Below are 14,947 nucleotides of genomic sequence, written 5' to 3' on the forward strand. Positions count from 1 at the left end.
AGAGATGAGGGGCGCGGGAGGGGCTCCGGGGGGGGCAGAGATGAGGGGCTCGGGGCGCGGGAGGGGCCCCGGGGGGGCAGTGATGAGGGGCTCGGGGCACGGGAGGGGCCCCGGGGGGGGCAGTGATGAGGGGCTCGGGGCACGGGAGGGGCCCCGGGGGGGGCAGAGAGGAGGGGCTCGGGGCACGGGAGGGGCCCCGGGGGGGGCAGAGAGGAGGGGCTCGGGGCACGGGAGGGGCCCCGGGGGGGGCAGAGAGGAGGGGCTCGGGGCGCGGGAGTGGCCCGGGGGGGGGCAGAGATGAGGGGCGCGGGGCGCGGGAGGGGCCCGGGGGGGGCAGAGATGAGGGGTTCGGGGCGCGGGAGGGGCCCCGGGGGGGGCATAGATGAGGGGCTCGGGGCGCGGGAGGGGCCCCGGGGGGGGCAGAGATGAGGGGCTCGGGAGGGGCCCGGGGGGGATCGGGGGGGGCCGGGGGGGCTCGGGGCGCGGGAGGGGCCCCGGGGGGGCAGAGATGAGGGGTTCGGGGCGCGGGAGTGGCCCGGGGGGGGCAGAGATGAGGGGCTCGGGAGGGGCCCGGGGGGGCTCGGGGGGGGCCGGGGGGGCTCGGGGCGCGGGAGGGGCCCCGGGGGGGCAGAGATGAGGGGTTCGGGGCGCGGGAGTGGCCCGGGGGGGGCAGAGATGAGGGGCTCGGGAGGGGCCCGGGGGGGCTCGGGGGGGGCCGGGGGGGGTCACAGCGCGGCGGCCCCGGGGGGGGCAGAGATGAGGGGCTCGGGGCGCGGGAGTGGCCCGGGGGGGCAGAGATGAGGGGCTCGGGAGGGGCCCGGGGGGGGCCGGGGGGGCTCGGGGCGCGGGAGGGGCCCCGGGGGGGCAGAGAGGAGGGGCTCGGGGCACGGGAGGGGCCCCGGGGGGGGCAGTGATGAGGGGCTCGGGGCACGGGAGGGGCCCCGGGGGGGGCAGAGATGAGGGGCTCGGGGCATGGGAGGGGCCGCGGGGGGGGCAGAGATGAGGGGCTCGGGGCGCGGGAGTGGCCCGGGGGGGGGCAGAGATGAGGGGCGCGGGGCGCGGGAGGGGCCCGGGGGGGGCAGAGATGAGGGGTTCGGGGCGCGGGAGGGGCCCCGGGGGGGGCAGAGATGAGGGGCTCGGGGCGCGGGAGGGGCCCCGGGGGGGCAGAGATGAGGGGCTCGGGGCGCGGGAGGGGCCCGGGGGGATCGGGGGGGGCCGGGGGGGATCGGGGCGCGGGAGGGGCCCCGGGGGGGCAGAGATGAGGGGTTCGGGGCGCGGGAGTGGCCCGGGGGGGGCAGAGATGAGGGGCTCGGGAGGGGCCCGGGGGGGCTCGGGGGGGGCCGGGGGGGCTCGGGGCGCGGGAGGGGCCCCGGGGGGGCAGAGATGAGGGGTTCGGGGCGCGGGAGTGGCCCGGGGGGGGGCAGAGATGAGGGGCTCGGGAGGGGCCCGGGGGGGCTCGGGGGGGGCCGGGGGGGGTCACAGCGCGGCGGCCCCGGGGGGGGCAGAGATGAGGGGCTCGGGGCGCGGGAGTGGCCCGGGGGGGGCAGAGATGAGGGGCTCGGGAGGGGCCCGGGGGGGGCCGGGGGGGCTCGGGAGGGGCCCCGGGGGGGCAGAGATGAGGGGTTCGGGGCGCGGGAGTGGCCCGGGGGGGGGCAGAGATGAGGGGCTCGGGAGGGGCCCGGGGGGGCTCGGGGGGTCACAGCGCGGCGGCCCCGGGGGGGGCAGAGATGAGGGGCTCGGGGCGCGGGAGGGGCCCCGGGGGGGCAGAGATGAGGGGCCCGGGGGGGGCCGGGGGGGCCGGGGGGGCTCGGGGCGGTCACAGCGCGGCGGTCCCGGGGGGGGCTCGGTGGCCCCCCAGCGGAAAAGGGAAACGCGCGCCGGCCACCGGACGCGTCTGACTCCTGCCCGGAGCCGCCGCCGGCAGCGCCCGCCTCTTGGCCCGGCCCCTCAGGGCCCCTCAGACCCTGGCTTCCCCCGCCCGGGCCCGGGCCGCGTCTCTGCGAACCCCCCGCTCTGCTCCTGAGGAAACGGCCGCGGCTCCGCTCGGCAGAGGCCGGGGCCGCCTCGGGAAGCTCCGACCACGCTCGGCAATTTCCGGAGACCGGCTCGGACAGCTCCGGCCCCGCTCGGTTATTTCCGGGGCGCTGGGGCCGGCTCGGGAAGCTCCGACCCCCCTCGGCAGTTTCCGGAGGCGGGCTCGGGAAGCTCCGACCACGCTCGGCAATTTCCGGGGCAGCCGGGGCCGCCTCGGGAGGCTTCGTCCTCGCTCGGCAATTTCCGGAGGCCGGCTCGGGAAGCTCCGGCCCCGCTCGGCAGTTTCCGGGACTGTCGGGGGCTGGCTCGGGCCCGCTCGGCTGGTCCCGCCGTTCCTTGTTGTGGCCCGGCCGTGTCTCTCCCCCGGCCTCGCCGGCCCCGCACCCCCCCGGCGATGGCGGCCTTCGGGATCCTGAGCTACGAGCACCGGCCCCTGAAGCGGCCGCGCCTGGGGCCGCCCGACGTCTACCCGCAGGACCCCAAGCAGAAGGAGGTGGGGGCCGGGGGCGTGACCGGGCCGGGGGGGGACGAGCCCCCCGTCGCCGAGGGGTCCCGTCCCCGGGGTTGGGGGATGTTGGGGGATGAGCCCCGTCGCCGAGGGGTCCTGTCCCCGGGGTAGGGGGATGAGCCCCGTCGCCGAGGGGTCCCGTCCCCGGGGTAGGGGGATGAGCCCCGTCGCCGAGGGGTCCCGTCCCCGGGGTAGGGGGATGAGCCCCGTCGCCGAGGGGTCCCGTCCCCGGGGTAGGGGGATGAGCCCCGTCGCCGAGGGGTCCCGTCCCCGGGGTAGGGGGATGAGCCCCGTCGCCGAGGGGTCCCGTCCCCGGGGTAGGGGGATGAGCCCCGTCGCCGAGGGGTCCCGTCCCCGGGGTAGGGGGATGAGCCCCGTCGCCGAGGGGTCCTGTCCCCGGGGTAGGGGGATGAGCCCCGTCGCCGAGGGGTCCTGTCCCCGGGGTAGGGGGATGAGCCCCGTCGCCGAGGGGTCCTGTCCCCGGGGTTGGGGGATGAGCCCCGTCGCCGAGGGGTCCTGTCCCCGGGGTTGGGGGATGAGCCCCGTCGCCGAGGGGTCCTGTCCCCGGGGTTGGGGGATGAGCCCCGTCGCCGAGGGGTCCTGTCCCCGGGGTTGGGGGATGAGCCCCGTCGCCGAGGGGTCCTGTCCCCGGGGTTGGGGGATGAGCCCCGTCGCCGAGGGGTCCTGTCCCCGGGGTTGGGGGATGAGCCCCGTCGCCGAGGGGTCCTGTCCCCGGGGTTGGGGGATGAGCCCCGTCGCCGAGGGGTCCTGTCCCCGGGGTTGGGGGATGAGCCCCGTCGCCGAGGGGTCCTGTCCCCGGGGTTGGGGGATGAGCCCCGTCGCCGAGGGGTCCTGTCCCCGGGGTTGGGGGATGAGCCCCGTCGCCGAGGGGTCCTGTCCCCGGGGTTGGGGGATGAGCCCCGTCGCCGAGGGGTCCTGTCCCCGGGGTTGGGGGATGAGCCCCGTCGCCGAGGGGTCCTGTCCCCGGGGTTGGGGGATGAGCCCCGTCGCCGAGGGGTCCTGTCCCCGGGGTAGGGGGATGAGCCCCGTCGCCGAGGGGTCCTGTCCCCGGGGTAGGGGGATGAGCCCCGTCGCCGAGGGGTCCTGTCCCCGGGGTAGGGGGATGAGCCCCGTCGCCGAGGGGTCCTGTCCCCGGGGTAGGGGGATGAGCCCCGTCGCCGAGGGGTCCTGTCCCCGGGGTAGGGGGATGAGCCCCGTCGCCGAGGGGTCCTGTCCCCGGGGTAGGGGGATGAGCCCCGTCGCCGAGGGGTCCTGTCCCCGGGGTAGGGGGATGAGCCCCGTCGCCGAGGGGTCCTGTCCCCGGGGTAGGGGGATGAGCCCCGTCGCCGAGGGGTCCTGTCCCGCGGTGGGGGGCGTTGGGGGATGAGCCCCGTCGCCGAGGGTTCCTCTCCCTGGGGTTGGGGGATGAGCCCCGTCGCCGAGGAGTCCTGTCCCGCGGTGGGGGGCGTTGGGGGATGAGCCCCCGTCGCCGAGGGGTCCTGTCCCCAGGGTGGGCGTCGTTGGGGGATGAGCCCCCTTTGCTGAGGGGTCCTGTGCCTGTGGAGATCAGTGGATGAGACTGGGAAGTTGTCCTCCCTCAGTAAGGGCTGTGGCAGGGGCCAGCAGGGGAGGATAACAGTCCTTTCTCTCACTGTCTCGTCCCTTGCCCCCAGGCTGGGCTTCCAGGGGAGCTGCATGGCTTGTGTAGAGCTGCACTGCCACGCAGCGTTCCCTTACTCCTTTTCTTGCACAGGATGAGCTCACCGCTTTAAATGTGAAGCAGGGTTTCAATAATCAGCCGGCAGTCTCTGGAGATGAACATGGCACCGCCAAAAATGTCAACTTTAATCCAGCTAAGGTGAGATCCCTCTAGGGCTTTGTGGGCCAAGCCCCACTGCATTGAGTCCCTCTTACTAGGTTTCCCAGGGGTAGGCCTTGCTCTTCCTGATTTCTGCACCCAGACTGGTGATGATTATTGTGGTGGTTCTAGATCTTGGTCTTTTTATGGCCCACAGCCAGGGTCTTTGGGATAGGAGTTCTAGGGTGGACAGGTTTACACTCTTGTGATGATCTGGCCTATCACCTTCCCAAGGCTAAGCTCTAGGAGTGTCAATCCTTCTTTGTGGTGGTGGGCTGCTATGTTCCCAGACTTGGTGGGAGAGTAGTCTGCTCAGCTCCTTACCCACAGTGTCAGTGATGAGGTGTGCTGTGGTCGCAGATCTTTATCCATCGCTGTTGATAACTAGTATCTAGATGCCCCATCCTCACAGATCACTGGCTCACACATGAGCTGCAAATTAAGTAGGAGGTTAGAACATCAGTATTGGCTTGATGCAGTACCATCGCTGAGGTGGATAAGAAGGTGTATGTTTGGAAGACAGACTTCTTTGTTGGTGCAAACACAAAGCTGGGAGTCATGAGGTACCTTGCGCGTCAGTTTGGCCTCCTGTACAATGCGGGAGTGCTCACCAGGCGCCCCTCCCACTGATATCCTTGGATGCAAGGCCCAGTAAGTGCCAGGTGTTGGGTTCTTCTGCCAAAGAATTAGCGACGTTCATTCCAGCAGTGCTAAAGCCAGGCTATTTGAATGCTGCAATTCAGGAGTTCCCTTACTGAGGTATTCTCAGTCCTGCTGCAGATGGTCTTCTTGTTGATTGAAGCAAAGGGAGCCATTGGCTGTTTTTGGTGATTGGTTTTGGAAGTTCATGCTTATGAAACTTTGGGGATAATAGCAAATGTATGTAACTAATTAATAAAGCCAAGCCTCTCCCAGAGACTGACAAGGGGTTATTCTGTAGCTCACTGGACCCAGTTCTGTGAGAGGTTTCTTACCCTCGTCTCTTTTTCAGATCAGTTCAAATTTTAGCAGCATTATTGCAGAGAAGCTGCGCTGCAACACGCTGCCTGACACGGGAAGACGGAAACCTCAGGTGAACCAGAAGGATAACTTCTGGCTGGTGACGGCACGCTCTCAGAGTGCCATAAACAACTGGTTCACAGATCTGTCTGGGACTAAGCCCCTCACTCACCTGGCTAAAAAGGTATGTTGCAGGTGAGGCTGCCAAAAAAGGTAGAACATGTCCTGTCTGAGCTCTTCCCTCACCTGGTTGTGTGGGTATTGTCTATTTTTGAAGATTGCAGTGGAGATTTTGCGGTTTGAAGAGATTTGTTCTCTCTCCACATCAGATTGGTTATAATTCTCAGTGTGTGTGTCCAGGACTCATCTTGGGCTGCCTGTGTCCTCCCCAGCTATAGAGCTAAGGTTCCCAGTTATTCAGAGAGAAGGCTAAGCTTGTCTCATGGCATGTAGAGCTTGAATGTTTCATTTGCATTTTGATTGCTTTTAAGGGAACTGCTGCTGCCTGCCTTTATTGGCCTCATCCTTAGGTGAGGGTGGTTCATGCTGCTATGGTATTTTCAAGTTCTCAAAAATTGTAGTGAGATTGTCTAGTGATAACTAGCTGAATGACTTCCCACACTCCTGTGTCTGTGGCAGCGTTTTTACAGAGAAGGGCTCTGTGTTTTGGCCTCATGGAGAGCTGGTTAAGAAGAGCATTTACATTTCTGTGCTCCAGGAGCTAAGCCTTGATGCTACCGTAGTGGAGCTGGAATTATGAATTCTCCCAGGGCTGGATGAGGAAAGAAAGCTCTGTCTTCTGTAGAGGTGGGACTATAAATAGGGGTCTTGTGAGCCTGGCAGTGGTTGTGGGGAAGTTTAGTCCCTATTGTTGTACAGCAGAGTGTATAATGTCGAGGCTAGAGCAGAGGTAGTCAATTATTTTTTGTCAAGGTCCAAATTTCTTAGTCCAGGTATAATCAAGGTCCAGACTCCAGAGAAAATAATAAAATAACAACAACAATGATGATAATAAGTAAATAAAAAGATTTTGGGGTCCATTCAAAAGCATCTGGTGGTCTGGATTTGGCCTGTGGTCTGTGTATTGACTACCTCTGGGCTAAAGTTTGCCAGGTCGTGGAGTTCAGGGCTCCTGCTGGTAAAATTCAGTTTTCACAAGATGTTAGTGTGTCTTTTGTAACTTTGGCACTTATACACTTCTTGACTCGTTATCCACCCTTCCCTTAAGAACTGTGTTTATGACAGACCTGCCTCTTTGCAGTGCCTTTACCCAGTGTCCTGCTTCATTTCTCATGTGTTGCACTGCAGCTCTGGTACTGTTGCCTGCTGACCCAGGAAAACGTTCCTTATGTTGTAACTGTCCTGACGGAATGGTGCAAGCTGTGTGATGCTTAGTTTGTGCATGGTTGTCCAGGCACAAGGGTGGTAGAGGATGTTATTCTGGGGTGATTCCTTTCTGGATCCTCAGAAACTAGCTTTTCCCTTTTTCTATTCTGTTCTAGGTACCCATCTTTAGTAAGAAGGAGGAGGTCTTTGGTTACTTGGCAAAATACACTGTTCCAGTGATGAGAGCAGCCTGGCTGATCAAAATGACTTGCGCCTACTATGCTGCCATCACAGAAACTAAGGTGAAAAAACGGCACGTCATTGATCCCTTTATCGGTAAGTGCCCTGAGTGGAGCCCTGGCCTTTTCCATACCAGGTTTTCTCTTCCTTGCCTGTTTTTGTGCTTGCACCTCCTCAATAGAATAGTAGTCGTTAAGGATGAAAAAGATCTATTTGGCCACATTTGCCCTAGTCGGCAGGGTATATGCAGCGTGGTTGTAGCCGGGTGGGTCCCAGGGTGTTAGAGAGACAAGGTGGGTGAGGTGGCTCTAAGCTTGTCTCTCTCACCAACAAAAGTTGGCCCAATAAAAGATTTTACCTCATCCACCTTGTCTTTCTAGCCAGAAGGGGGCAGCACAGGCTTCTTTCTACTGGATCACGACTGTGTTCAGCCTGTTCCCTTGGACAACAGACAAATACATCTTACTGAGAACGAATATTTTCTGATAGCCTTTCACAGGTCACTCTCATGACTGCTCCTTACGCCCTGTGTGTTCCTCCCCTGAATAACCCCATTCCATCCTTGGTGTTTACACCTTTAACATATATGTGGACTCTTATGTCTGCCCTTAGGTGTGTCTTAGCCAAGCTAGACAGATTGGTTTAAGGTTATTTCTCCCAAAATGTATTATTTCCCCCAGCAGAATCCCATTCTGTTATTTCCTGCATGTTTCCAGCCTCACTGGGCCTCTTTGGATCATGGCTCTGGCCTGTGTGGAGTTCCAGGATCCTTCCAATTAGCAGCATATGGTAAAGCCTGTCTGTTATGGTTTATACTGCTGTCCATCACGATAGTATATGAGCGCTTTCCATGGAAAAGAAATAGCAAGAGGGACTTCCTGAAGTCTCTGCTCCTCTCTTTTTCTGGGACAAAGACAACACTCTAGCTTTTTTATTTTACGGGGTTGGTTGATTAATATGTTTGTTTACAGAGTATTGTTTTTTTTAATCTCCTGATCTCTTCTGGAAGCTTTTTCCACAGCTCAACCCTTTCAAGTATGCTTTATTCCCAGCTCTCACATGTCTTGTCCTGGGCTTTGTGATCTGAATCATCCCAGGGGAGCCAAAATATCTTGACAGTTCATAGAATGAAATTTGGGCTTTAATGTAGCTGGGACATACTTTATTAAGTGTTTTGAAGATTAAGACCAAGGCCTTGAACAGGTATCTGAAATGGGTGGGAGCCAATTGAGAAACTTGAGAAATGTCACTATCATGTTGCAGCCCCATCTCTCAGATCACTAATGGGGATGCTACATCAGGCTGTCCTGACGCTGTTCCCTCCTGTTTCCCTCCATTCCTTTGCTCTTGCCAGATCTTCAACAAAAGCGTTTAAGGAATCTTCCTTCCTGGCGAACTGCCTTCCTGTATTTTGTGTGTTAAAGTCCTGCTTTAAAATGCAGTTCAGAATTTGTCCCTTGCTCTCCACCTTCCCCTGGAACCCACAGGCCTATCTCTTTCCTTGTGGTTTTCCTTCCATCACAGGAACTCTTTGGCTCCCACTCCCTCTGCCTAGATCAGCCCTCTCCCATGCCTCTTCCTGCTTACCTACTCACGGATGACTGTCTCTTCCTTCCAGAGTGGACACAGATCATCACCAAGTACCTGTCAGAGCAGCTGCAAAAAATTTCTGAGTTCTATAGGCAGCTCTCTGGGCAGGGTTGTGGTTCACCATCTGGGCCCATGCCGCAGGAGGTGGAGCACGCTTTGAAACAATGGGACTACAATGAGAAACTGGCTATGTTCATGTTCCAGGTGAGGTGTTGAGGGGAGCTGCTGGGGTGGGGTTTGCAACGGATACTCAAGGCTCAGAAGTAATTTTGTTTTTTCAGAATGTATTCCACCCCTGAGTCCCTGGGTGGCTCAGCAGGAGGAATAGGGGTAGAATAACTCCAGGATGCTCTTCCTTTGGTCTTCTCACTCTGTCTGTCTGTCTCCAGGATGGGATGCTGGACAGACACGAATTCCTTACCTGGGTGCTTGAATGCTTTGAGAAGATACGTCCAGGAGAAGATGAATTGTTGAAACTGCTCTTACCTCTGCTGCTGCGGGTGAGCTTCTGGAGAAAACTGCCTCCTCCAACACGGCTCTGGGGAACGTAAGCCACCTTGCAGTAGCCTGGGGTGTTCTCCCAGCTGAGTGCCACCCCCCCCCCCCACATTAGCCACCAGCTACCAGAAGGGAATGCTGCTTTTCCCATTACTTCCTGCTACTGCAAGGGGTTTTGTTCCAGCTCCTTGTCCCTGCCTTACCTGTAACAGTTGGGCTTTTGATGGTAGTGGTGTGTTCATTGGATGGAACTGGATAGAAGTGGCTTTTCTCTTCTGCTCCCATGGCTGATTCCAGCTAGGCCCCCAAGGTCCTGAGAAGGCTGGGTCTGGGTACACTGAGCTCAATGGAAATGTTGTCCATGGTGCTCTGTGAATCTCACTGGTGCTTAAATGGCTTTACGATGACACTTTTCTCACGGGTTCCCCGGCTGTTTAGGCCTTTGATCTGGGTGAGGCTGTGGCCCTATCCGCGAGGCACCACTGCACAGCATTGGGCTCTGGGGACTTCTCTAGTGTTGCTTGGAACTGGGATGGTTTTTCCTTCTTCCCCACAGTACTCCGGAGAGTTCGTGCAGTCTGCATACCTGTCCAGGCGGTTGGCCTACTTCTGTACCCGCAGGCTTGCCATGCAGCTGGACGGCACAGGTGGGCACCTGCCCCACATCCTATCCGCACAAACAGGAGCTGCTCTCCCTTCAACACCTGCCCCTCAACCGGCTGCAGGAAATCCTCCGCCCAGTCCCTTCAGTGACTTGCTGCTTTGTCCCCAACACCGCCCGGTGGTATTTGGGCTCAGCTGCATTCTACAGGTAGGGTTTTGCTGGGTTAATATCAATGGTGAAGGAGGCTGGAGCTCTGATGGGTCAACAGAAGACATTCTGGTTAAAATTTTAGTATGATGCAAAATCAGCATAGCACATACTAGAAACTGGCTGGTGATAGAACGGGAAGTCATCACTGAAAGAGAGTGTTTCTAGTTGGATCCCACAGGCATCCGTTGTTGGCCCAACACTATCTAATATTTTTATCACTGATCATTCCTGGTAAAGTTTGCAGATGACACAGACTTGTTGAGATAGTAAATAATGATGATGGGTGGGTCCCTGGGCGCAATATGCAGTTTAATATGGCAAAATACAGAGTCTTACATCTGGGAATGAAAAATGTAGGTTACAGTTGAAGGATGAGGGACTTTATTCTGGAAAGCAGAACTTGGAAAAGGACTTAAAGATAGGACTTAATATAGGCCTAGGGAGGTGGTGCTACCTCTCTATATAGCAGTGGTGAGTGCATTACTGGGATGGTGTGTCCTGTTCTGGTGCCCACACTTTAAAAAAGTTGTTTAAAAACTGGAAGCAGTTCAGAGACAAGCCATAGTGATTAGAAGAGTGGAAAGCCTGCCTTGCAATGAGTGACTGAAGGAGGTCAGACTTTTTAGCCTACTAAAAATCTACTGAATCAGAAGTCCTGGGCTTGGTGCGGGAATCCCTTGGTGAAATGCTCTGTCCTGTGTTATGCGGCGTGTCTGACTATGGAATCTGTAGCAACGAATAAGAAACCCTGGGGCTCCTGGATTTGGCCTACATATATTCACCCATCACACTTCTGATATATTTGCTAGTGAGTCCTCTCTGTGTCATTAATGTAACTGCCCAGCAGGACCAGCAGGGGAAATTCATGTGGTGTTATTGTGGGTCTTTATGAGCTGCATGCACCAGCTTTTCACTGGCCTAAGGCAACTTGGGGTTTTGGCCTTGGTTACTTAAATGTGTCTAGTCTAAGTAAGCTAATGCAGCAAATGCTGGGTAGCTTCCTGCAGAGGGAGAGGGCACCTCTGTACCCCAGCACACTCTCCAGCCTCAAAGCTCTTTCAGGTGGGAGCCTATTCATAGGGTGTGGTGAGGCTGAGGCTGGGGAGTATCTGTACAATGTTGGAATAGCCCTGCAGGGTGCTCTCGGACCCAGGAGTCAGGCTTGGATATGCTTAGTGCTTCTTCTTTGGCTGTCTTCTGCAGAGTATCATCCTGTGCTGCCCAAGTGCTCTGGTCTGGCATTACTCCCTGACTGACAGCAGGATAAAGACTGGCTCTCCACTGGACCATCTGCCTATTGCCCCCTCCAACCTGCCCATGCCCGGGGGAAACTCAGCCTTCACCCAGCAGGTGAGCGGAGTGTTGGGGGTCCAGGACATTAACCCTACCCCAGTCCATTCAGGCTTATCTCTCCATATTAAGCAACAGCACCTCTGGCTGTGTTCCTGCCACTTCTGAGCCTGAGCAGCTGAGGCACTAAGAGATGCAGGAGGCCTCTCCTCCCTTTGTGTGGCAAGCAGGGCACCCATGGACCTGGAGGGTGGGCAGAATCTCTTCCCCTTGTGCCTGAGGCAGCCAGCGCCCCACCTAGGGATGGGCGGCATCTCTCTCGCCTTGTGCCTCAGGCAGGGCAGTTGACGTTCCCTGGGTTCTGCTGGCAGCTCTCCGTGCTGCAAGTTTATTCTGGCCACCCTCGCACGTGTTTATGGAATTCCTTTGCCTTTAGGTTCGGGCGAAGCTCCGGGAGATTGAGCAGCAGATAAAGGAGCGTGGCCAGGCTGTTGAGGTCCGATGGTCATTTGACAAGTGCCAGGAAACCACTGCAGGTAACTTACTGCAGGATCTGCAATCTCTTCTCCCTAGCGTTAGACGTGTTACCCTGAGCCAGTGCCCCAAGGAGCTCCATGTCCAGTCATCCTGTCTTTGGCTTGTCTCTTGGCCACATTTCTGCTCGTTTGACCACAGTGAGGAGAACGCAGATGGACCTTGCTCTTTCCCAGGCTCAGAGCCCTGTGGGGATCAGCTCCCCCCCTGCCAACCACAGGTTTTGTCTCCTGTCTCCCAAGCTCTGAGCTCGCAGGGATTTGGGGCTTTGCCTCCTGCGCTCCGAAGTCTGTGATACCAGTTGCCCAAATGCTTGCTCATGCACACTCCCCTTTCCTTCCCTGTCCTGCCCCAGGATTCACTATTGGCCGGGTTCTGCACACCTTGGAAGTTCTGGACAGTCACAGCTTTGAGAGATCTGACTTCAGCAACTCTTTGGATTCCCTGTACAACAGGATATTTGGGCTGGGACCAAGCAAAGACAGTCATGAGGTGGGTAATGGGCCACACTGGTGATGCCCTGTGCTGCTGGTGGTGGTGGGTGCAGGCTAGTCTAGGGGGTTGTTCTCTTTCAGATTTATGTCCAGCTGGCACCATGAGGGAACTAGCTACTTGGGTGCCTCAGGAAAAGTGGCCCATTGCAGATAAGACATTGGAACTCCGTTGGAGGGGGTGTCTATGCAGCCCTGGGTTAGGGAGAGAGCCCGTGTGGAGAGAGTGAGGTGTGCATTGTGAGAGCCTAGGGTAAGGGCTGCCTGTATTTCTTGGGGAGGGGAAGCCTGTGCAGACATGTGGGAGGTGGTGTCTGGTGCTGCAGAGTATCATTCCGTACAGCCAACAATGACTGTCCTGAGCAGAGGCACAACCCCAGCCCTCTGTGAAATGGGAATTACCGTTGATGGGGGTGGTTTCTTTGATCTATAAAAACATGCTGTATAAATACAGGAAAACCAAATGTTAAACAACCCATCCAGGAAATGATAACCCATGCTAATACCAGGCGGGAGGCTGTGCAGGGAGCTTCCAAAGGCAGTTGACTTTGGTCCTGCTGGATTCAGGGCCACAGGCTGCTCTTTGGAATTCAGGAGCTGCTAGGTCATGCTCTTTTACCACAGCTGAGCATGGAAAGTAGCATGTCTTGGATAGCTGGGACCCAAATGGCTAGAGATTTGGAGGTCAGTCAGTATCAGCACCCACAAGCAAACTGGGAGCCAGGGCAGTCTCTGAAGGGCTGGGGTAATGTGCTTGGTGAGCTTGGCCCCAACCTGACCCCAAAAAAGAGGAATTCTGTGAAGAAAGCCCTGCTTTGGGATTTCCCAGGGGTGTGTGATGGAGACAAGCAGCTGCTGCTGGAGTTCCCCCACTGTGCGGTCTGCATGGAGCATGGAATCCCTGCTTCAGGCTCTGGCTTGGTGTGTGTTCTGTGTGTACTGGGAAGAGAGGAGTAGAGCAGATTTCAGGCTGGTTGTTTTCCTGCTGATCACCTTCCTTGGTGTCCTGACTGCCTGTGCCTTCAGAAGCGGTTGAACTCTTACCTGTTGTTCAGTGTTTTACCATCATGCCTGTGTCCCGACAGATCTCCCCAGATGATGACGCAGTGGTGGCCTTGCTGTGTGAGTGGGCTGTGAGCTGTAAGCGCTCTGGACGTCACAGGGCTATGGTTGTGGCTAAACTGCTGGAAAAGCGGCAAGCGGAGATAGAGGCCGAGGTGAGTCCTTGCCCCTGCTGGACCCTGGAAGTCTTTGAACAGCAGCTAATAGTTGGAAAGAGAGCAGAAGTTACTGGGTTGGTCGCTGGGGTTAAAGCAAGGGCGACCTTCTCCAAAGGAGAGCTCCCCCATAACTGTGTAGTGAGGTTGTCTCTCCAGAACTGATAGGCAGAAGCCTGCTAGCTGAGGACTGGAGGCCAAAGGCCCCTTGGTGCTAGTGCCTTTAACATGAGCATTTACTTTGATCCATAGTAGGCCAGAGACCGCCCCACTGCATGGAACTGCTCTGTGTGTCCCTCGGGTTCTCTGGGGCACAGATACAGAAGCACGAGGTCTCCTCAGAGGCTGTGCATAGTGGGTTATGAGACGGTTCCCTAGGAGTGGCTTTCTCCTATGGGGGGAGGTTATCTCTGAAAAGACATGGTCTGTCTTTGGGAGTGGGGAACACTGAATTTCTCCTCGTGGCAGCAGCCTGTACTCATGTCTCTCTCTGCAGAGATGTGGGGATTCTGAAGTTGTGGATGAGAAAGGCTCCATCTCCTCAGGTTCCCTCTCAGCAGCCAGCACGCCTGTCTTCCAGGACGTCCTCATGCAGTTCCTCGACACTCAGGCTCCTGTGCTAAGTACGTAATGAGAACTCGCTAATGTCCAGCCTTCCCTCTCCCTTGAGCCCTGGACATACCCAAGAGTCTCACTTGGGCTCTGGAGAGGAGGGGATGCAGCCCAGATGGCAAGACATTAGGAAGGGATGAGGAAATGTAACTGCTGCTGAGACTAACTGGAGAGGAGCCCAACCACTTAGTTGCTGCCTCTGCCAGCTGTGTACTCCGGCCTTGGTCCCCACTGTGGTTTCCTAGTCCTGCCTTGAGTCCTGCCGGGTGATTGAGGGCCCTCTAGGAAACTCTTCCTCTAGCCCTGCAAAAGGACATCCCTGGGTTAGGTGTCGGGCAGGTGGCCTGTGTTGCTCAGAGCAGTGCTGGAGGGAGGACTCTGGTAGGGCTACCTGCTCCTTCATGTGCTGTTGCTGTGCCTCCAGCTGACCCGGGGAATGAAAGCGAGAAGGTGGAATTCTTCAACCTGGTGCTGCTGTTCTGTGAGCTGATCCGACACGACGTCTTCTCTCACAACATCTACATGTGCACACTCATCTCCCGGGGTGACTTGGCCATGGACTCGCATGGGCCCCGCCCTCCCTCGCCCTTTGATGACCCCGCCGAGGAGCATGACAGAAAGGAGGGGATGGGCAACAGTGGCATCAAGCTGGAGGTGAGGAGCACCAGCTCTCTTGGCCCCTTCCCAAGTCCTCCTTCCTGAGTGTCTTGACATCCTGGACTCTTCTCCTGCAAAGTACCTGCAGTGGCCACCTGCCTCCTCCCTCCCACAAGGCTAATCCTATAAAACTTCAACCCAAAGGTGAAGGATTAAATTCTAAGCAGCTGAAAAGGGTCTGTGGCATGGAAAAGGCCCTGAAGCCATGATTCTGTTGCTCATGCTGTGCAGCCCGGCTCTAATATGGTAGCATGGAATAAGCTACTCAGGATTTGAAAA

At 58.2% G+C, this 14,947-nt stretch overlaps 1 protein-coding gene across 3 annotated transcripts in view; it reads left to right on the top strand.

The window, feature by feature from the left end:
* Positions 1–2,329: 2,329 nt before the first annotated feature.
* MED12 (mediator complex subunit 12) overlaps positions 2,330–14,947 on the top strand; it is a 76,792-nt gene continuing 64,174 nt past the window's right edge. For 2 of the 3 annotated variants that reach the window (XM_084639115.1, XM_084639116.1), the window contains exons 1-13: positions 2,330–2,527; positions 4,296–4,400; positions 5,392–5,583; positions 6,902–7,061; positions 8,584–8,759; positions 8,945–9,055; positions 9,610–9,864; positions 11,071–11,217; positions 11,594–11,693; positions 12,047–12,183; positions 13,268–13,399; positions 13,896–14,022; positions 14,436–14,665. In XM_084639115.1, the coding sequence (XP_084495241.1) occupies positions 2,429–2,527; positions 4,296–4,400; positions 5,392–5,583; positions 6,902–7,061; positions 8,584–8,759; positions 8,945–9,055; positions 9,610–9,864; positions 11,071–11,217; positions 11,594–11,693; positions 12,047–12,183; positions 13,268–13,399; positions 13,896–14,022; positions 14,436–14,665 (1,971 nt within the window). In that variant the 5' untranslated portion in view covers positions 2,330–2,428. The remainder of the gene's footprint in view (positions 2,528–4,295; positions 4,401–5,391; positions 5,584–6,901; positions 7,062–8,583; positions 8,760–8,944; positions 9,056–9,609; positions 9,865–11,070; positions 11,218–11,593; positions 11,694–12,046; positions 12,184–13,267; positions 13,400–13,895; positions 14,023–14,435; positions 14,666–14,947) is intronic. The other variant, XM_084639114.1, reaches the window with a different exon arrangement.

This window comes from Lepidochelys olivacea (assembly GCF_965140295.1).
Source record: "Lepidochelys olivacea isolate rLepOli2 genome assembly, chromosome: 9".
Classification (NCBI taxonomy): Eukaryota; Metazoa; Chordata; order Testudines; family Cheloniidae; genus Lepidochelys; species Lepidochelys olivacea.